General features: G+C 34.9%; 1 protein-coding gene across 5 annotated transcripts in view; it reads left to right on the forward strand.

Moving 5' to 3' along the window:
- Window positions 1-23,668, forward strand: part of LOC123630136 (U2 snRNP associated SURP domain containing) — a 51,622-nt gene continuing 27,954 nt past the window's right edge. The window contains exons 1-13 of one of the 5 annotated variants that reach the window (XM_045539397.1): window positions 1-142; window positions 9,117-9,161; window positions 10,463-10,588; window positions 12,932-13,030; window positions 15,176-15,290; window positions 15,716-15,849; window positions 16,712-16,779; window positions 17,327-17,421; window positions 17,806-17,841; window positions 17,934-18,016; window positions 19,004-19,169; window positions 19,355-19,566; window positions 20,813-20,856. In XM_045539397.1, the coding sequence (XP_045395353.1) occupies window positions 98-142; window positions 9,117-9,161; window positions 10,463-10,588; window positions 12,932-13,030; window positions 15,176-15,290; window positions 15,716-15,849; window positions 16,712-16,779; window positions 17,327-17,421; window positions 17,806-17,841; window positions 17,934-18,016; window positions 19,004-19,169; window positions 19,355-19,566; window positions 20,813-20,856 (1,268 nt within the window). In that variant the 5' untranslated portion in view covers window positions 1-97. The other 4 variants (XM_045539398.1, XM_045539399.1, XM_045539400.1 and 1 more) reach the window with 4 other exon arrangements.

Genomic DNA, 23,668 nt, shown 5'->3' on the forward strand with positions numbered 1-23,668 from the left:
CTTGCAGGCGCCTCTGGCGGGCTTCGCAGAGATCAGCTCTTTCGGTGCTCGACTCGCCCGTGCTGCTGCCGTCGCCGAAGGAGGGGCAAAGCTCAAGATGGCGGACAAAACGCCAGGCGGATCTCAGAAGGCCAGTTCAAAGGTAATTTCTTAGAGGACTTCATAAGTCAGTGGGTCTATCACTGTAGTCTGGGGCCTACAGATGCTTCTGGCCTAGGAGAGGGGACTGGGGTTGGCGTCCGCCTTCTGGTCTCGACGGTAGGCCCGGGCGCCGCCGTACTGTGGTGCGCAGGTTGAGAGGCCTGGTAGCTCCCCTTAGTCCCAGCCTGGATTCGGCTCGAGACTGGCGTGCCCAGGAGGTGGTGGCCTGAGTATTTCTTCCCGCGCTTGACATTGGAGTGATCAGGAATTCGGATTGAGGTCCGAAGCCGTGAAAACGCGCCCCTGTTTCTCAATTTGCTGCGCTCTGAGGCCGCCGGGCAGAGTGCCTGGGAGAGGCGGGAATCGCTTCCTAGCGCTTAAGTGCTGCTTTTTTCTCAATTCTTTGGTTTCCAATCTCACTCATTTCCGCCCTCTCGGTTTCTTTCTTTCCCTCTTGGGACTAAATAACCCGTGGGGTCGCTAGCTGTGAGGCAAGGCCCATTAGTGGAAGGATGTGGGGTGGGCAGTGCAGAGGCGGGAGCAGCTCTCCTTTGCAGTGCTGCGTAGCCAAGGTTAATGCTACACACTTTACACGTGGTCTTTACCTCGTTTTAGGGGAAGTGAAAAACGAAGTGGTTCTCTTTGAGGGTCCAGGACTCCATGTTGAGTGTTCCGCTGAAAAGAGAACTTCCGTAGCTACCTAAGATTAGTAAATACCATCTGCGTTTACAGGGAACCGTATGCACGTATTGTGAAACCAGTGAGTTGTAGTAGTTTAGCGTTAGTAAGGTCGTGCTTATCATCGGGTCTTAGTTGCCATCTTGGGCGAGTTATTTAATCACTTACGACTTTGAGTTTCTCATTTCGAACACGATATTAAAAGTAGTAGGGACTACCAAGAGCTATTTGTTAAGCTTTTTGATGCTGATGCAAGAAGGTGTGTAACACTTACAGGTTCTGGGTACTTTTACATCTTAAAGTGTATGTGTGGGTATAAATCAGTTATTAGGAAGTGAAGTTTACGGTACAAGCGGAGAGCCTTGCGTTTCCAGTTTGTTACTGAGAAACATAACCCATTTTATACTTGCTTTCTAATAATCTGAATTTTTACGGCTTTTTGGTGAATGATGTTCACTAAATAGTTTGTAATTAGTAATGGCCTTACCAGACATAGTTTAGTTACGTAGAAACTGTGGTAGAGGGCCAGTTTTGACTGTTTTACATCATACCTTTACTCCACGTCAGTTTTCTCCCCATCCCAGGACATTTCCCCACTTCCTCTTCCTCTTGCGGAAGAGTGGAATAGGAAGATACCTCATTCTGCTCACTCTTCTTAACAGATTCGTGAGAAAAACAGCCCCTATTACTTTTAGGGAGCTATTACTGAAGCTGGCTACCCAAAATAATTTATATATAAGCCTCAAAGTATTATAGTATTTTAAGTATCCTCTATTTGAGGCCTTGGATACATTGAAAACATTTCAATGTATATGTTCAGGCTTCCTTCTAAAATAGTACTCAGATTGTGAACCTGTGACTGTTCCCTATAAGTAAATTATTGGATTTTCCATTTATATTGCTTTAGATTATCATCTGTTGATGCTACTAACAGATTTATTTACTGATGTCTGTAAAAGGAATCAAAATATCTTGACTAAAGCAGTACTGAAGTGATTTCTCCATTAATATGGAGGCTGCGTAATATAATGGGAAGATTATACATTTCGATAACAAGAGGTTTGTGTTCAAATCCTTGACTTGGTAATTATATTTTTGATAATATTAAGGCAAATTCCTTAAACTCTCAAGCCTCAGTTTTCTCATTTTTAATAAGGATATAATTCCTTTTTATAGGATTGATGTAAAGATTAAACGAGTTAATGTCTGTAAAGTACATAACCTTGGTTCCTTTCCCCTCTCCTTTTTTGTTCTTAGAAGAAATAAAAAGTACTTAGTTTTCAAAATGTCAGAATAAATTTTAATCTTGAGATTTGGAATCTAAGTCATCAGCTGTTGTAATGACTGCCCAGATTGCTGCTTTTTATTTCTAACACTTGTCCAGAATTTATTAGAGAAAGTGTAAGATCATTTTGGCTAATACTGCAGTACTTGGACTTTCTAGCCATTGATCTCTCTGGTTTGATTTCCCTTCCTCTGGAGAGAACAGATTAGTGGTTTATATTCTACAGTACAGATGAGCAGATATTTCTGTTTCATGATTCTTCTTTAGTAGTTAAATTCCCATTGATATGGATAGGGATGTTTATTAATCATACCTCTAGACATTGAGGAAAATGCTAATTTTAAAAGATAAAATATGACAAAATCATTAACATCTCTTAATTGTAAAATAGATTAAATTAGATAACCTCTGCAGTTCCCTTCTAGCTTTAAAATTACATTTTATGTATGTATAGTTAAATGAATTTATGCTTAGTTGTTCCTAGTAAGGAAAACCCCATGCCCTTTTATTTTCTGTGTAATTTTGCTCTACTTTGTATGGTAAAGCCTAGCAAATGTAGATATTCAGTAAATGTTTTAGAAGTGAGCTAAAATTTTCCTACGCATTTATTCCTATTTATCATTAGACTAAAATATTGCTTGGTGGGGGAGGGATGTTGATGCCATGTGGCTTTGATTTTGAGAGGAGAGACAGCCTATAATTGTTTGCTTATAAAGTTGTTAAACATTTTTCATTAGAATTTATAAAAATTTATTATTTTGACTTTAAGAATTGTTTGCTCAGCAAAATGAGGATGAGGAGAAGGTGGTATTTTCTTCTGTGTCTCCTGTGCTGTAATGTTGTTAATATAATAGTATTGTGTGCCCTTTATTTCACTCTCTAACCGTGCGTATACAAAAGTGGCAAAAAAGCAATATTGTCAAAAGTTGATTTAGAGAGGTGAGTGGATAAAATGGAAAATACTACTGGCTTCCCTAGACATCCAGTGCTGAATTGCTTTGGGAACTATTTTGATTGACTGACTTTGCTGAATAACAAAAAGTATCACTTTTAAGAAATAAGTAAAATGAGGATCTCTTCAAGGCTTGTGATGCTTAGGTATTTATTACAGCCAGATTTCATTTTTTGTGGTACCTAAAGATTTAAATTTGATAAACTACGATCAAAGCACAAACCTTGAAACTTAGGCTCTTTTTGGTTGCCAGTTTTACTTTAAACTGAGTCTTTTTTTTTTTTTTTTTTTTTGAGACAGAGTCTCACTCTGTTGCCCAGGCGAGAATGCCCTGGAGTCAGCCTAGCTCACAGTGTAACCTCAAATTCCTGGGCTTACGCGATCCTCCTGCCTCAGCCTCCCCGGTAGCTGGGACTACAGGCATGCACCACCATGCCCGGCTAATTTTTCTATATATATTTTTAGCTGTCCATACAATTTCTTACTATTTTTAGTAGAGATGGGGTCTCGCTCTTGCTCAGGCTGGTCTCAAACTCCTGAGCTCAAACAATCCTCTCACCTCGGCCTCCCAGAGTGCTAGGATTACAGGCGTGAGCCACCGCACCTGGCCCTAAACTGAGTCTTTATTATAATCTGGTTGAAAATTTATCTTAAAATATAAGGTGGTTAGTTTTTTGGGTGGAAGGTGGAAGGAACTATGAACTTGCGTTTTCTTGATTGATTCTTCTTAGAAACTTGAATCTACAGCATTGGTGCTGGAAAATGACTCTTGATGTGGTTAAAAAAATTCCTATCTTACTGGATTGAATAAATTGTTTTCTGTAAGTCTAGTTTTTGTTTTCTTTTGGTTTCTAATTCTGAAGCTTTGTTTTCCCTGGAAAGTAAATCTAAGAAAGATATCCATTTGCCTTATTGGCAAATGAGAGAAAGGCTCATCTGGTGTGTAAGAAGTTGAGGACACCTACCCCTCTACCCTTTTTTTTACAAAGAACATCATTTTTGAAATAAAAACAAAAACCTGCTACAAGATATTTAAATGAAAAATGATAATATTACAAATTACTTGCCTGTTACTCTTAGGAGTTTTAACATTTTATTCCACACCAGCCATAATTTGCAGAAAACAAGATATATTTGCCAATAGCACTTGAGGCTAATGGTACTGTTAGATATGTCTATTCCTGAGGAGTTAAATGTTTCACTAGGCCCTTCCTCACATAAACGCAGGATATTCATAGTGTACTTACAACTTTTCATACGGTATTGATAGTGTTGTGGATGTAATTTGAAAAGTCATTTTATGTTTTTTATTTAACTTACTATACATAGTGCTGTCTTAATCTTACAAAGTTTTTTTGAGAGGTGGAGACCTTTGTGGCTTAAACAGTGGTACTAAGCCAGGTAGCTGCTACTTGTTAATGAGTGGAGAGCATAGTATATTGACAATGTGAACTGTAATTTTGTTTGGTAGGTACTTGTTATGACAAGTTCAGTCAACAAGTATAAATGGAGGCTTTGTCATTTGCCAGGTCTTGTGCTTCATATTGAGGTAGAACATGTTAAATAAGACTTTACTCACGTTTGGGGTACATGCTATCTAGTAGAAGAGAGTAATCACATGTAATAGTGCATACAGGCAGAGCTATTAGAAGTATCTAAAAGTTCAAAGAAAGAAGTAACAACTGTTTGAATGGAGTGGAAGGTCTCAAGAGCATAGGAATTTGATTGAGTCCTTTGAACAATTAGAGATTTGAAAGGCAGAGATAGGAGTATAAAAATAGATGGGTGGATGAGGTGAAGAAAGTAAATTTCTGGGAAATGGATTGATAAATAGTCTGATTTAGCCAGTGCATAGGGCATTTGCATGGGGAGTAAAAGGAACTGAGACTGGAAGGGTAAATTCAAACTAAATTGTGGAAGGCTCTGAAGTTTGGGGAATAAAATTAGAGAGCCATAGAAAATTTGAGGCAAGAAAGTTATTTAGGAAATCTATTCCAGGGGCATAGTTTAAGGAAGAATTTGAGGGTGAGGAGGACCAGAGGTTATTGCAGTGGTGCTGTTAAATATTGAGGATTACTTAAAAAATCTCACCTCAGATCCTCTCCTGGGAAGCTTTCCCTAACAACCCACACGCACCACCTGCCTGATTAAGATTTGTCTGCCTTCTGTGCTCTTGTGACATATTCACATTGTTTTACTTGTCTCTTTATTAGCTCCTAGAGGCAGGAGCTATGTCTTATATTACCTTATATCTTTAATATAAGGCACAGCACCGGCCTAATTAGAGGTGCCCAGTAGAGAGTTGAATAAAGGGAATATCTGAACCACAATGATGTCTTTGGAAAGGAAAAGAAGGGTCCCCATGGAAGAACTGTTAGAGGTGAGATGAATAGGATTTGACTCAGTTGATTATGGGGGATAAGGAAGGAGTTCAAGACAACCCCGTTATAATGCTGCTGCTGGCTAACACTTAATGAGCAGTTACTAAGTACCAAACACTGTTCTAAGTACTTCACCTGTACTTGCCCTTCACAACAGTCCTATGAGGCAGGTGCTATTCAGCTTTACAGCTGAAGAAACTAGGCTCCAGATTACAAAGCTGGTAAGTACTAAAACCAGGAAGTCTCATTCCAGAACTTGTGCACTTAACATTTTACTACTTCCAGATTATGAGTGATTGAGTGTTATGATTCAGTGTCAGAAATAAGAAGGGCAAGAGGAGAAGCTAGTTTGGGAGAAATTTTACTTATGTTGGATTTCAGGAGCTTACATTCAGGTGAAGATGTCCAGGAGGCAGTTGGAGAACAGATTGAAATCCAGGAGATGACCAAGAATGCAGGTTAAGAACTGGAAATCATCGCAGTACAATATAGGTGTTGATATGCTTTCTGTGGGAGAGATTGTTAAACTTACGGAAATGAAAAATAGAGGGTGAGAAGAGAAAAGACATTTAGGAAACAGATATGGGAATGGAGCACTCTCTAGGCAGAATAGAGGTGTTGGACGAATGTTGTTGTGGATAGCTTGCTAATTTGGAAATTCAGATGTGGCGCTTTCACTTTTGAAGTAAAGTAGGAGCAGCCAGAAAAAAAATTAGTTTTGTTCAGAGCCAGGAAGATATAGGGCCATATGGTGTAGCATAGCTGACTTGACTTTATCCCCTTCGCAGCCATCAGAATGAGCCTTTTTCCTTTTGGATTTTCTAGCTGTCCTTTCCCACATCTGTAATACATGCCTTCTCTGCCCTAAGGTAAATTTCTCTTGTGCATGTTTCTTTATTGCCTCAAACTTCCCTTATTCTGCCTTTTCATTTCTTGCTTTTGGGTCTTTCATTTGGATGAGGAATTGTGCTGTAGACATCAGAAGATCTTTAAGCATCATTAGTTTGTGTTCTTCAGTTAAAAAAAAAAAAAAAAAACCCAAACTCAAGACAAATACTATAGTTGCGTTCCAGGTTAAGAGGAAAAGGCTCAGCTTCAGAAGTAAGGTAGTGGTCCCCAAGTTGGTTTTGGCACGAGGGACTGGTTTCATGGAAGATGATTTTTCCATGGGGTGGAGCAGAGCTCAAGTGGTGGAATACAGATGAAGCTTTGCTAGTTCACCCACCACTCACCGCCTGCCGTGCGCTCCCCTCCCCTTTCCTAAGTTTCATGGAAGACAATTTTTCCACGGATGCGGGATGGGGTGGGGAGCAGTGGAGCTCTGCGGCCTAGGGGTTGGGGACCACAGATGTAGTGTTATCTTTACTGTTTACTTTGACTACTAGCTTTAGAAGTTGGTTAGTCGTTTAAAAATCTTGTTAACTACTATTTGCATCTCTCCAATTATTCTTAAGCCTAAAAAAACTCCATTCTGAATGCTGTGTGTCAGTGGAAAATGTCTGGTTTGCAGTAAGTGTTAGGGACATCTTAGTTTAGTTGAAATCAGCTGATACATCTTCCTAAGCCCTGCTGTTACTGCTCGGTTTGCAAGTTCATCATATCGTGTTATTTGGAAAGCTGACAAAGTGCTACTTGTGAACTGATTACTTTTGTTTTAGAGATTATTTACCATTTTGGTGAATAATTATGCAAGTGAGATTGTTGAATATTAGATTACAGAGCTTCATCTTTAAATGACTTAGAGTCACAAGAGGTAACTGTGTGGACATAGGCAGAGTGTCTAGATTCTTGTAGCTTTTTTTTCTTTTTAAATCCTAGAAGTGATGATTTGGATGTGGTGGCATAGAAGATTAAAGAAAGGCTAACACTTTCTTAGCTACTCTTGTATGGTTATTCTTGGTGAACTTCAGAATTATTTTAGCAATTCCCTTGCCACCTTGCAAAGATTTCTCTTTGGCATTTTGAGTTGTTGAGTGGAATTGTATTAAATATTAAATTTGGGTATCACTGACATTATCTTAATATTGTTTTTCCATCCATTAATATGATGAATCTTTTCAAAATGTGACTTGAATAACTGAATTCTTCCCTAAAGTTTGTGTTTTATTCACAAAGTTGGTTTACATTCCTTAAATTGGTTTCCAGGTGTTTTATACTTTTTGTTGCTGTTATGATTAGGATATAATTTCTGTGACCTAGCAAGTTAATACCGGTATATTGGAAGGCAGTTGATTTTTTTTTTTTTTTTTTTTTTTCCACTCAGTTACTTGACCAAACTTTTCTTTTGTAAGAGTTGCTGTTTACTCTCTTGGATTTTCTAATTTCTGGCTATCTATAATTGGGTGCATTTCAGGATGTGTTTCAAAGTGCGTTTCACAAAGTTAAGTTTAAATATAAAAAAAAAATAAACCTTCCTCCATACCATCTTGACTTTTAAAAGAGATTAGCTAGGAGAAGAAAATGAATGAGGGGGACACAATAAAAATTGGGGACCGAAAAAAGAATGAGATGGGAACTCTCTCAGTGCTTAGTTGTCTTACTTATTTTTGCCTAGGTGAGGGCTCAGTACAGTGGAGTTCAGAGGAGTTAATTGATTCAGTGTAAAAAATCTGACCAACTGTTCTTAGCCTTATGTTTGGACAAGGTAAATAAAGCAGAACTGTATGGATCCATATTAATCTTCCTGTATTTGCTGTTTGCTGTGACATACAGATCTTAATTTTCTCTTAATTGATATATCTTGTGTGTATTTGAAATCTGGAACTGGGCGCTAGGGTCAGGTGAGACATTTGTGATCTCAAGAGTCTTGATTTCACTGTTAACCTTAAATATAAGTAAAAATAAGTAAAATCTCACTCCCCAATATTATTATTTAGTTAATAGCCTTGTAGCTTGTCTTCTTTGTCCTTAGATGCATAGTGAAAAAACAAATTATTGTGTATTAATACAAGATGCATAGTGATAAATTATTGTATACCATGTGTAATCTGAACTATAGATCAATTAAGAAAAAATAAGATGAAATTTTAACAGTTGACGTTGTTGGGAAGTACCATTATTTGAAGACTGAACTCGTTTTTGTGCCAACAGCAAGCCTGGGGCATGCTGAAGTAGAAACAGTCCCCTTAAAACAGGTTGTAAATGGTGGCCTATTGGAGATTTGATAATAGTGTTTTTTTCCTTGAACTATTTCTGCAGTAAAATTGTAGCTTTTAACAGACAGCAAGGTTTTATATGTGGATTTCTTTATGCGGCTTTGGGTAGTTGGAGAAAGGGGAGGTTTCTGTGCTGTGTACCAAGAAGTTGCTACTTGGGAAGTATTGTGTCAGTAAACAAGGTATGTATCATTAGGAAGAGCTTTTGCACAAAAATTCTGTTCTAAAAATGGTGGTTAGGTTTCCAGTCTATACTGTAGAAAGGTAACTATGCCTCAGATATATTCTATTAGCATTTATATCATATTTTTAGAAAAATGCATTTTGGATTTTAAACAAATTATTTATACATTTACTTTGAATTATAGTCTTAAGTCAGATTGCCCTTGTTTAGTTTTATTAGCTGAGAAGAAATTGCTAAAAATTAGGAAAGATTAAGTCTTTATAATGTGGGATGTACTGTTTTGTATAAGAATACATTTTTTGATCCTTTAAATATTGACTTTTATGTTTTATGCTTTCAGACGAGATCATCGGATGTTCATTCATCTGGATCTTCAGATGCACATGTGAGTATAAAAGGCAATTTTTATCTTTTTTTCTTTAAAATTTAATTTCTCTTTTTGTGTCCTATACGTATGATTTTACTTGATAAATAAATACAATTATATTGTATGTGTCTTTTCTTTTACCCTTTTTGCTAGGTGCCCTCATTTTTTTGTGTTCTGCTTATATAAGTTAGCCCTGTCAAACCATGTGAGAAACCTAGTGTATATAGTTTCTTATTTTTTTATTGTGCTTATAAAATTCTCTGTGTATTTATACAGTGACTATGGGGTTGCATTATACATACTCTTTTCTCACTGCACAGTATACCTGTTTGAAATCCCTGCAAATCAGCTGGCATTAGCTCTAATCTATTCTTACTAAAGGTATCATAATGTTCCATAGTGGGAAGGTACAATATTTATTAAGCTATTTCTCTGTTCATGGGCATATACTTTTTGTTTAAAGCTTTTGAGTAATGTTATGAATAATACTGCAACCAATATTCCTTTACATATGTTATTGTAGCAGTGTTTAAAGTGTGGTTCGCAGACCCCTGGGGGTCACTGAGAATCTTTCAGCGGGCCTGTGAGTTCAAATCTATTTTGTAATATTAATAATACTGAGGCATGATTTGCCTTTTTCACTGTTTTGACATTTACGCTAATGCAAATGCATTTGGAGGTGCAAAAGCAGTTGGTGGGTAAACCGTTTAGCTCTTACCAAGGCAATAACTCCAAAATGTACTAGTAGTCATTGTATTCTTACCCCTCAGGCACAGTAAAAATATTCTAGTTTCACTTAAGAATGTTCTTCATAAAGCAATAAAATTAATATTGTTAAGTGTTGACCTTTTGTACAGGTCTTTTTAATATTCTATCTGTGTGATGAAGAAGTACATGTAAGGCACTTCAGCTGACCAAACTGTGATGTTTGTCTTCAGGACGAGTACTTGTGTAGTTGTTTGAGTTTAGAACTGAAATTAGCTGGGTTTTTTTTTTTGCGAATACTGTTTTTATTGGGAATGACTGACAGACAAACTACAGTTAGACTTGGGTATTTGGCAGATGTTCTCTTTAAAAGGAAAGACATCTGTTACTTCAAGGAAAACAACTGACACCAATATAAAATTCAAACTTTCAAGTGTAAATTAGAATTATTGAAAACTTTCCTACTCTTAAGGACGTTTCTGATGAATCAGAAGTGATATTAAGGGGTGTGGTTTTTGATAGTGTATAATGAATTCTGTATTTGGCCTCATTATTTGTAGTTTTCAGTACTATATATGTGATTCTTATAAAAACTTGTTTAACTTTTCCTGAAGATGGATGCATCTGGACCCTCAGATAGTGACATGCCAAGTCGGACACGGCCTAAGAGCCCAAGAAAACATAGGAATGAAAGTGCCCGTGAAAGCCTTTGTGATTCTCCCCATCAGAATCTCTCAAAAGTGAGTACTGGTAAAGATAAGAAAAGATAGTTAATGATTTTAACTGTCCTTGATTGTATTTGGTGATTGCATGTCTTGGTTTTATACTTGTTACATTTTATTCTATTTAAAATAACATTCTTTTTGTATTTGGGGTAATGATAAGCTCAAGTTCATGGAGGGAAATATTTTTAGCTCATATGTGAGATTGTTTCATTAAAAGTTTTTACTTTTTTTTTTTTTTTTGAGACAGAGTCTCACTTTGTTGCCCGGGCTAGAGTGAGTGCTGTGGCATCAGCCTAGCTCACAGCAACCTCAAACTCCTGGGCTTAAGCGATCCTCCTGCCTCAACCTCCCGAGTAGCTGGGACTACAGGCATGCGCCACCATGCCCGGCTAATTTTTTCTATATATATATTTTTAGTTGTCCAGATAATTTATTTCTATTTTTTAGTAGAGACGTGGTCTCGCTCTTGCTCAGGCTGGTCTCGAGCTCTTGACCTGGAGCGATCCACCTGTCTCGGCCTCCCAGAGTGCTAGGATTACAGGCGTGAGCCACTGCGCCCGGCCATTTTACTTTTATTTTGAAAAACAAAGCGTTTTTGGATGCAAAATGGTTAACTGTCAGATTTATCTTTCCCCTCTTATATCAAACATTTACTGAATAAAGTGCCAAATACCAGATACTGGAAATATACAGATGATTAAAACATAGTTCTTGCTCTCAGAGTTTCAAGTATCACCCTGGGAAGCAAACAGGAGCAGATGCTATTCACTGTGGTAAGTGCAGTGCCCAGGGCAATACAGGAACAGAAGAGAAAGAGCTTCTTTACTTCTGGATCTACAAAATGCTCTCAGGCTTTTTAAGTCTTTTTTAGTCTTTTTTCTATGTCAAATAATTTTTTCTTACTGTGATTATATTTGGAAAATATAGCACAGTCATCACAACCATTATTAACCACTGATAACACATTCTTTATTTTTCTTGTTTAATATTTCCGAGCAAAAATATATGTAATATATTTTTACTTGGCTGAGATCCCTTTTATAGGAACGTATTTTAAAATATGTTGTTTTCAGTTCTGTGATTTTTTCATTTCAGCAAAAATTCTATAAACAAACTTTTTAATAGATGATTCATTATGTTATTCTGTTGAGTAAACACTCCATAATTTCCTTAATCATTTCTCCCTTAGGTGTCTAAATTTAGCTCTCAGGATATAAATAAAATTTGAGCATACAGATTTTGTCTTTCTTTAATTGAATTTTTATATAATTTTTACCACTAGTTTAAACTTCTGAATTTGAAACTAAAGACACTGAATGATGGCAAAACATTTTTCTTTCTATTTTGAGGGAAAAAAATTTATTTTGAAACTGTTTCTGAAACCCAGTATTGGCTTTTGGGTTATGTTTTTGGTTTTATTTTTCTCAAAGGGATTTTAATATAACCTTAAAATAGTTTGCAGTAGTGCTACTCTTACATTCTGCATCTTCCAAGGGCAAGCCTGTGTAATAACCAGGGAATTAATAAAGTTTAATTTTATAATTGGTTAACTTCTCATTTTAGTAGGAAAGAGAGAAACCTTCAGATCTCAATATTTTAGGCTATATGTAATAAACCTATGTTTTACATTTATGAATCAAATGAGTAACTGATGAAACAACTAATGGTCTACATACAGTTTATTCAGGATATATTTCAGAATGAAATTACTTCTAAGTTACATAAATGAAGACTTCATTAAAACACTATTTTCATATATTTAAAATCAATTGATGTAGTTTTACTTGAGCTGAAACCTAAAATACTGTAGGTGATATATTCCCAGCGAAGAAAATGAAATTATGTTCGTAAATATCAGTATCATTGATGAAGAATGAGGTAATGTACTAAATTATAAAAGGAAATTATGAGAGTTATAGTTACCTGCAGTGGAAGTTATAGATGATAAATTCCTGCCACTGGGCCATGGAAATATATGCCTCCCTCTCCCTGTTTGAGGATGTTTTCTGTCATTGCACCTTATGCATGGAAACATGGAGATGCTGTGTGTGTGTATGTATGTGTGTGTTCGTTCTAAGCCATGGTGTCTCTGTGTTCTAGTTGTACCTTTAAAAAAAAATGGCTTTTGCATGTTTTTTACCATGAGCTAGCAAATAAAGACATTGTTTAACGAATACTTACATCAGAGTAAGTGACCAGGGTAGTCACCTGATGTGTAGAGTAGCCCCAGCTTTTCTTTACAATGAAATTTTAAAAATAGTAATCTGTTCTTGAAGACTTACCAGTTTAGATATATTAAAGCTATAGATAGCATTAAGAATGTGTATGTAAAGGTATGCTTTTTATTTCTTTTCATAGCCTCTTCTAGAAAACAAACTTAAAGCATTCAGTATTGGAAAAATGAGTACAGCTAAGCGAACTTTAAGTAAGAAGGAACAAGAAGAATTAAAGAAAAAGGTAATGTTTAAAATGTATTTTGAATTGTCCTTGGAAATGAATGTCTAAGGAGCAGTAAGTGTATAGGCAGTAGAGAAATGTTTCCCAAAGATTTTTCACGTACAGGATATTCTCAGCTCCACCTCCAAGTCAGATCTATAACACAAGGTATATTCCAAGATGTCTAGCTTCTGTCCTTGTTCTTTCCATCCTGTTTCCATTTTTCTAATAATTTTGGTTATTTTCTTTTCTGTTTTTTTTTTGTACAAGAGTGTATATGTGTCTACACATATACTGTGCCTATGTTGTACTGTATATAGCATGCTATTGTTCATCTAATAATGCTGTCATTAGATGAATGATAGCATGCTATATACCATACACTTTTCTCCCTTGCTTTTTTAATGTAACATTGTATCTTGGAGATTATTTTAAGTATATAGAAATACTCCTTTTTTTTTTAATGGCTGTAGATATGCAATAGTTTATTCAACTAAAATCCTATTGAGGTCATTGGGGTTTTTGCCATTACAAATACTGCTGTTATGGATATAGTTTTATGGATATGTTTTTGAATTTTTTTGCTAGTATATCTTTGGGAGATATATATCTCTCCCAAATGTTTATCTGTGTGGTGGGGGTTTTTTTTTTGGAGACAGAGTCTTACTCTGTTGCCCAGGCTAGAGTACAGTGGCATCATCATAGCTCAGCTCAAACTCATGTGCTCAGGTGATCCTACTGCCTCAACTCCTGAGTAGCTGGGACTACAGGTAAATGAGCACATCCAGCTAATTTTTCTGTTTTTTTGTAGAGATGGGGTCTTGCTCAGGCTGGTCTTGAACTTCTGAGTTCAAGTGATCCTCCTGCCTTGGTCTGCTAGAGTGCTAGGATTACAGGCGGGAGCCACCATGTCCAGCGTGTGATATATTCTTATAAGTGAAATTACTGGGTTGAATGGCAAATGCACAAAGGTAGTTTTTCCATGTTTGTTATATTGTCAAATTGCTCTCTAGCTAAGGACATTTTGCATTCCACACAGCAGTGTATGAGTGATTGTTTCCCCATAGCGCTGCCAATAAAGGATGGTATTGAAGGAGTTTTGCCCATCTGCTAGGTGAAAAACGGTATCTCTGTGGTTTTAAATATGCATTTCTCTTATGAGTAAAGTTGACAGTTTTTCTTAAGTTTGTTTCTGTGAATTGTCTGCTCATATCTAAGCCATTTTTTCCTATGAGTTATATTAACACTTTGTTACACAAGGTACAGTTTTTTCCCCAGTTTGTCAGTTATCTTTTTATTTTGTTTCTGTTTTTTTTTCTCAAGCAAAAACTATTGTTATATAATCATATTCATCAATCTTTCCCTATGATTTCTGGTTTTTCCAACCACCAGCTTGTAAAGGAATTTTCTCATGTTTTCTTCTAGTATTTATATGGTTTCATTTTTAAGATCCAGTTCATTTGCTGTTTATTCTGGTGTATGGTGTAGAGAAGAGATTAATTTTTATCTTTTTTTGAATAATTATCTCAACATCATTTATAGAAAGTTAATCTAGTTCCCACTGATTTAATATACCCCTTTTATTGAATACTGAATTATCACATGCTATTGGGTTTTGTTTTTTTTTCCCTGTTATGTTCCATTAGCCTTTGTTTTCATACATGTTTTGGAAACATATAAAATATCTATAATTGAAAACATTAAGGTTCTTCTGAGCTTTTTTCCTTTAATGCCACCTGTCAGGAGTAGATGTTGCTGCTTCAACTTCTGTAATACTCATGTTTTCAGTGGTTTAAAAAGAAGTCTTTATATTCACTGAATTAAATTCTCATACCTTGAAAACTTCATAAACATTAATAGCATATGTTTTCATATAATGATTTGTCATACAGTTGGCTCTCAAATTGCCCCTAGACAAAATTACTTGGTAACCTATATTTAGTGGGTTCTTTTCTAGTTCTACAAATTGCTGGTAGAGAAGCAAAGCCTCTCTTAGTTTCAGTGTTAATCAGCATCTAATATCTGCTAAGGATTAGATGGTATTACTTATTAGGACTGCTTAACCTGGGAAGGGAAGAGTTTCATCTACATTATTCCTAGATGAATTTAACCCTGTATACATTAAAAAATTTTTATATTATGTGATATATTTTCATGTGTATTTAGGAGGATGAAAAGGCAGCTGCCGAGATTTATGAGGAATTTCTTGCTGCTTTTGAAGGAAGTGATGGTAATAAAGTTAAAACGTTTGTGCGAGGAGGTGTTGTTAATGCAGCTAAAGGTAGGTGTGAATATTATAGTCCTTGAGTAAACCCCATCTTGGTTGAATGACTGCAGGTAGATAATTATGGAAAGAAGTTTGGTTGCTTTTGAATTTCATATTTTCTTTCAATTAGCACCTTCTAGAGGTCATATAAATTAGCAAAATAAGTAAGTGTGAATTAATGATATTGAAGCCAGATAACTTTTAAACATATTTAGTCCCTTTGAAGTTTAAAGACAGCAGAGCACTTTGTAACAATTTTAATATATTTTATAGTTTTACTATAGAATGATTAAATTAGTGTTATTGAGGATAAAGTAGTAATAATTTGAATTTAATCTTCATACTAAAAGCATTTTACTAATTTTGCTTATGTTTAAATAAAAATAAATACAATCAAATAATATGAAGTTAGTTTTAAAACTTACTATTTTAAATTTCAGAAGAGCATGAAACAGATGAAAAAAGAGGTAAAATCTACAAGCCATCTTCAAGATTTGCAGATCAAAAAAATCCTCCAAATCAGTCTTCCAATGAAAGACCACCATCTCTTCTTGTGATAGAAACCAAAAAACCTGTAAGTCATACTTAAAAAATTGATCATTTATGTTCAGAGATGATACTGCTAATGATCCTTTTAGTACTTCCACTGTAAGCAGGACTTTGGTTTTTAATTTTTCATTTTTTAGGGGGTAGATATTGAGTTTTGATAACTTTCTAACCCAGTGATTTGCTTAGGTGAGAGATATTAAATTAGAGTGGGACATGTAGATAATACTCTTGTTATGCTTTTTAAGCAATGAACATTTGCTATTACTATGCTCGTAGTATATTGCAAGTCAAAAATGCACTATATTTTGGGTATAAATGTAAAACAATGGAGTTGTCTCTTTAAACAATTCCAAACTGAGATATTTAAATTATCAGCATGTGTAGTGTATGTTTCCAGAACATTTTTGAATTATGTTGGGACTTTTAGAAGGATTCCAAAAGCAGTTTTAAAAAAGATATTCCAAAGATGTTACTTATTGTTTCAGTAATTCATATTCTCCAAAGGTGATTGCTTTGAAGAGTACATAGTTTTGGTAGTTCTTTGTGACAGTTACTTTACATGGCGGTTCAGTTATTTTATGTTCATTAATTTTCCCCTCAGTATTCAGGCCTAAGTATTATATGCTTTTGAGGGGATAAAGTTACTGGCTCCTTTATTTTAAGACTACTGGTTGTCCTTTTAATTGTTTATTTGTATTAATAGTTTAATTGTTATTTTGGGAGAAGAGGACTGGAAGTCCAACGATAACAAGCATTCTTTTTTTTCAGTTTAAAGAATTAGAACGTATAATTGGCACTGAAATAATGATTTAAAAATGATCTTATTGAATCACTAGTTTTACTTAACCTTCTTTTGTTTGAAGTATAACTTGTTATATCCTTCATAGCCACTGAAGAAAGGGGAGAAAGAAAAGAAAAAAAGCAATTTGGAACTCTTCAAAGAAGAATTAAAACAGTAAGTTTTATAGTGTGGAGAATAACTACCATAGGGATATTGAGCTGATAAATACAGATGCAGGTATGAAGAGTATATTATACCAATTAGTTATTATTAACCAGCTTGCCATGAGGTTGTTTTAGATATTATAATGATATTTTGTGGGGCATGTTTGAAATTGAATTAGCATTTATCCCAGCATCTACGTTGTTTGCATTATGTAGATTCACTTCAATTGATGTATCTAATGTCCAGAGTCCTGTTTGCAGTGGAAACAGTGAGGGGCAGTCAAACTTAGCAAGAAACCACAAATTCACTGGTTTTTGTGTTGAATTTCCTCCTCACCTTAAAAGTGGGCTTTGTATTCTACTAGTATGATATAATTAGAAATTTGCTTGTGGTTCTGTTATAGCTGAGGGACTCTCTAATCTTGGTTATTAGTACTGGTGTTTAATTATAGATATTTCATATTATTTGAAGGTGGTACCTCAGTAAGCTCCAATCTTACTAAATGTGAACAAACAAATTTTGGCTAATTTTTAGCGGTTCTAAATGTTTTCAACAGAATTCAAGAAGAGCGTGATGAGAGACATAAAACAAAAGGCAGGTTAAGTCGATTTGAGCCTCCTCAGTCAGATTCTGATGGTCAGCGTCGTTCTAGTAAGTGGCATTTATTTTAATGTGTTTATTTCTGATTGATTACAGTAATCATCCCATACTGTATCATATCCTTGGGGCATATGTTCCAAGACCCTCAGTGGATGTTTGAAACTGGATAGTACTGAACCCTATGTATACTATGTTTTTCCCTATACATGCGATAAAGTTTAATTTATAATTAGGTAAAGTAAGATTAATAATAATAAGATAGAGCAGCTATAATAATATACTGTAATAAAAGCTGTGTGGATGTGATCTCTTTCTTTCTCTCAAAATATACTGTATGTACCACGGGCAACAGAAACTGTAGAAAGCAAAGCCGCCGATAAAGGGGGACTGCTATATTCTCAAAACTAAAAGTTATTTTCTTTTCTCCCTTTTAAGTGGACGCGCCTTCAAGAAGAAATAGATCATCTGGTGGTAATACAGTTTTTTGCTTTTTTTAATCATTAAGAAATTGTCCAAACTTTATATTTTGGAGATTATAATTTTTTTTGTTCTTTTTGCCCTAGTTCTTGATGATTATGCTCCTGGCTCACATGATGTAGGAGATCCAAGCACTACTAATTTATACCTTGGAAACATTAATCCACAGGTAATATTGGTAAAGTACAATGCATGTTGCCTCATATGCTTTATGCTTTTGGAAGAAAGCTACTTTGTCAGTTAATAAAAAAATCATCAAGATTCTGAAGTTGGCAAACCTGATGGAATTAGATAGTCTCTAAAATTATCTTATAAACTTGAGACTGACTCGTATGGCAAAAATTATCTTGCTACAGATTCTTAAGAGCTTGTCTCCTCTTCAAGTAGCTGGACCGTAATCTGAATTTTAAAAATGTTTTACTAGGTGCCGTTTTTGCTGTTTATCAAATCAGGGTATGGTCAGTGACGGATGATCTTTTGAGACTACCCACTTTTGATGCATAACTTGTTTCCTTATGGAGTCCCTTTTTCTTTTTTCTCCTCAGACTAGTATTTGTGCTTTTGTTTTTTGTATTTTAATTCTTTTCCTGATTGAGTGCAGTTAATTATGTTATGGGGGATGTAGTGATTGTTACACATACCCTTTTTAAAAATCATATATATTTTGGGCCTTATTGCATATTTACTGTTTACTATTTTCTCAGCTCTTAATTACATTGGTAGTTGGAAAGAGAAAAGATTATTATATCTTTTTTTCTTTCATTATCAACAATTATTTCCTCCTTAACTTAAATATGCTAAACACTCTTGCCTGAAAAATGCTGCTAAATGCCCAAACACTATTGCTGTTGAACAGCTTCTTTAGATTCCAGAACCTTAAAACAGGAAGAGGGGAAGTAAAAGTGTGTTTTGATTTCTCCAGCCTCCCCACCCTGGCATCTTATTTAAGTAAAACAGAATGTTTCTGGTATGAAAAGATTTATGAGTGTCCCATGAGGGCAGGATTTTACCTGTGGAGAATTCCTAGTACTTGAATGGAAAATTTAATGTTAATATATTGTTTTTCATTTTGGAAAAACTACTTTGTTTTCTGGTGCATTGAATTATTTTTCTTTTCCTATTTGTGCATACTAAAAACTCCTATGGCTTTTAACAGATGAATGAAGAAATGCTGTGCCAAGAATTTGGAAGATTTGGACCATTAGCCAGTGTGAAAATTATGTGGCCTAGAACTGATGAAGAAAGAGCAAGAGAGAGAAATTGTGGCTTTGTGGCCTTTATGAATAGAAGAGATGCTGAAAGAGCTTTAAAAAATTTAAATGGTAAGGAAGATTTTTTTATTCATTTATAGAATTTAGATATTTCTTTGGTTCAGCAAAGTATTTATAAAAACTTCAGGAAGGAAATGGACCTGAAATGGAGAGGTTAATAATGAAAGTTAATTCGTATCACCAGAGATATTTTCTTTTTAAAGTTACCAAAGTGACCTTTCTTTTCTTTCTTGTAGGAAAAATGATTATGTCTTTTGAAATGAAGTTAGGTTGGGGTAAAGCTGTACCTATTCCTCCACATCCAATATATATTCCGCCTTCTATGATGGAACATACACTTCCCCCGCCTCCATCCGGACTGCCTTTTAATGCGCAGCCTAGAGAGCGGTTAAAAAACCCCAATGCTCCCATGTTACCGCCACCTAAAAACAAGGAGGATTTTGAGAAGGTAATTAAAAAAATGTACATAGGACCGCATCTAATTTGTAAATACTAAATCTGTGGTAGTATTTCTTTTCAACAATTTTATAGAGAATGTGTGTGTAATTCTGTTTGACAACTCTTAAAAGAAATAAGTAGATGTGTTCCCTGCCTTAGCCCATGGAAAACCCTGTATTGTAATACTAGGTCATATTTTTATTTGTGGCTACCATTCCTTTTTTGATCACTTGTTAAGTTTTTTTTTCCTTTGTCCAGTGTTGTATCCAGGTTTGCTTAAGTACAGTATCTAAATTTACTTTGTTCTGAGAAAGTGATAACTTTGTATTTGGTTAAGTGACATTTCAATTAGAAAGAGCTCCTCAGTAGTTAAATTGTTTGGATGGCAGCTAGCTAATTTAGTTCTCAAAGTCTGAGGTATTAGAATATTTGAGAGCACGTGTGGTTTTTAAAAACAGTTAACAAGGCCGGGCGCGGTGGCTCACGCCTGTAATCCTAGCACCCTGGGAGGCCGAGGTGGGAGGATCACTTGAGCTCAGGAGTTTGAGACCAGCCTGAGCAAGAGCGAGACCCCGTCTCTACTAAAAACAGAAAAATTAGCCGGGCGTTGTGGCGTGCGCCTGTAGTCCCAGCTACTCGGGAGGCTGAGGCAGGAGAATCGCTTGAGCCTAGGAGTTTGAGATTGCAGTGAGCTGTGATGTTGCCACTGCACTCTAGCTGGGGTGACAGAGTGAGACTCTGTCTCCAAAAAATATATATATAAAAATGGTTAACTAATCTAGTAAAAGCAAAGGGTGAGTATTTTCTGTTTAATAAACATAAGACCAACTTAATTTCAAGTTATAAGAATTTGTTGGTTCTATTATGAATTAATGACACTTAAAATGACAGGGCTGGTTTTAAAGGCTTGGGAACAAAGTAGCGAACTGTATGGTCAGAGGCAAACAGTTAATTATTTCACAAATTAAAATCTTTATCTGATAATTCTCAGTGTAGTACCTATTTCAGTGCATTGATGTGCATTCTGGCAGGAATGTTCTGATTCTTTGCATTTAGTGAACATTTATTGTTCACTGAACACATCCATTTGCATTTATGTAATTGCTTAGTGTATAATTACTTCAAATGCAGTGATTGCCTGCAAAACTTGTGATTAGATGTGTAGTATTTTCAATGCATATGTATATTTTTGCTTGTTACTTGTTAACAATACTCACATATTCTATGTTTATTATCTGATGTGACTTCATATACAGACTCTGTCGCAAGCCATAGTCAAAGTGGTTATCCCAACAGAAAGGTACATGTTTTTCTTTATTATTACTGATCTAAATATAGACAATATCCCCTTCTGAATTAAAAAAAAAATGGTGTTGAGGAAAAGGTAATATCTTGACTGAGCAATGGTTCCTTCCCAGTACTTTTTGGGGGGGATATGTGAAATTTAACTAACTTTAGTATACTTTGCAATGTTGTGTCATTATCGTTTTCATTTTTATTGTTATCAATGAAGGGAATTTTGATAGCTTGAGTAGTTAGAATGTATTTATTAGCTTTAATTTGGAGTTGTTGGTTTAGACTATTGTCATGGGAAAATAGTTGTCTTAAAACGTATCTTAAATTTTACATAATGCTATAGTTTGACCCAATCTGTTGTTATTTTTTTCTTGTTTTCTGAATTATCTACATTTAATATATAACCTTGGTTTGAGTTTTCCTTACTGAAGGTGTAGCTTGGTTTTTTTTTTCCAATTGATGTTAAGAAGAAATTGCTATTATTTTCATGAACACTGGAGTCCATACTAGACATTTTTTTCATGGATAACAAAGGTATTTGGAATTCTTTTATTTTTCTTTCTTCCTTTTTTTTTCTTTTTCAACATACTGTTAAAACAGAAGAATTCATGCTCTAGGTGTGCTCTTGCTCAGTCAAGCTAAGCCTTTTCCCAAACACAGGAACACAACACTGGTTGAATAATAAATGAACACAAAAGAATACCAAATTCTCTTTGACATTGGCCTTGGTGAGCAACACCAGCTGAACTGTCTGCGGCAGCGGGGGACCAGGAAAACATCATGGGATGGATTGGGAAAGTATACAGTTTTTGACCAGACATTGGTACGATCAACTCCAATAAATGTGGTTTTATTATAACTGAGAGACAATTTTTTGTTTTTTTTTTTTTTTGTTGTTGTTGCCCAGAATAAGATAATTACCATTTTAAAATAAAATAATGCACTTTAAGTATATCATCTTTTTGTACTACACTGCTTTGTTCTGATAGAAAAGTCACCATTTTTTAAAAAATAAGACATTAAACACACTGCCCTTAAGGAAGAAGAGTGTGATTACAATTCTTTAATAATCTTGAAGTCAAGTTAGTAACAACTAATTGTCAGATTTTGATTTTAAATAATCACATGAAACATTTAAAAAATTCTTTTAAAGTTCCAATTTTCTAAAAATAGATTTTATCAGTTACAAGCCTGTTTAAAACTATAGTGTTTTTTTCCTCCACTGATAAAGCATTCACAGGGAAGTATTTCTGTAGCATTCAAAAAGCATATATCTAGTAGTAGCTTTACATGTGGCTCAGCTTATTTCTAAACAAAATTTTGAGTATACATTTTGCCGAAAAGTCTTAACTCACCATCAGAATGAATCCTTTGGCTATAAACTTGTTAAACCATTTTTCATCTATCTTAAATAGTGAAGTCAAGTTGGTTTTGACTTAATTCACACAAGTTTATGATGGATAGCATTTGTCCACCTAGTAATTAGTCTAACATATTATGATACATAAAATTTCCCTTAGCTTTAATTTGGCTTATACTAGTGGGAGTTTTGGAACTGAATCATAACTTTATGTTATCTCCCTTCAAAATAATGTCATTAACTATATAGATGCTGAGAATACATTCTTATTTGGATATCAAGGACTGCATATGTGCAGAGTAATTAATACTTCTGTGAAAGAAAAACAGTTTTTAAAAATTAAGTGATGTTTTTGGTTTTGTTTTAATAATTTGAGGTTGAATTAGTTTTAAATGTATAGTTTCCCCTTTGTAAAGATTTAAACTGTAATTTAATTTTCTGACCTCTTTTAGCCTTAAATTAATTTTTTTCACTATGTAGAAATTTTAGTGTACACTTAAGTAGGTTTGTTTGAAAACTGTGAGAAAGTAATTATAGTCACAATGAGGTAGATTATTTTACTGTTTATGTACTCTGAAATAGGGCGTTATAGAGCCAAAAAAGTCTGTTTTGTTCTATAACTATATATTTATTTATATTCTAGCAGTTATATGAACGTAATTTGAGCTGGGAATGCTAAAGGTGTAATTTGGTGTATGCCTTGTACCAAGAGCCAATATCCTTTTGCTTTTCCCAATTGTTATTTGCCAACTCTGTATGCCAGGGGACCGGTGAAGTGAGAAATCCAAAGCAGCTTGTAAATAAGCTGAACCATTTTGCCTGACACTATAATCAATGTCTAAAATTGTGTTTGGAGTCTAATAAAGGGATCATATGATTTTAGGACCCAGCTTAAGACTAAAAGCTTTCTGTGAGTCCTATCAATGAAATGACTGGACTAAAAAGTTAATGCACATATGCTTATTTTTGGCTAAGATATTGGAAAATAGTCATAGAAAATGGGAAAGGCATCTTACCATGTCCCCCATTGTAGAATATTTTGGAAAGAGTAGGACTCCATTCACTTAAGGCTTTGGCAATATAATTTCTTCATTGATTCATAATATATAGGTAGAATTATCCATGTCATGAATTGTGAACTAGTTTAAAGTGTGGTCCAAAGGGATGTTGCCTCATTAAAGGTCAGATTCAATAAAAACTCCATCTGGTATATGTGTATCAGAAAAGCACAGGAGTTGGATGGATTTTTTATTAAATCAAGCCTTAAACTTGTTAAATAGTTTTGCATTTTTATAAATTATAGTCATGATTATAACATTTTAGTACCACCACAAAAGTGTTTGGTTTAGGAATATTTTATTTTAAAACTGAGATAGTGTGTAAGTTTTTAGATGGCTGTAATAACTTGCAAGCTCTAAGTTACTGATTTTATATATTTACAGCTTTCCAGTTAGTT

Source organism: Lemur catta, chromosome 1, assembly GCF_020740605.2.
Source record: "Lemur catta isolate mLemCat1 chromosome 1, mLemCat1.pri, whole genome shotgun sequence".
NCBI lineage: Eukaryota > Metazoa > Chordata > Mammalia > Primates > Lemuridae > Lemur > Lemur catta.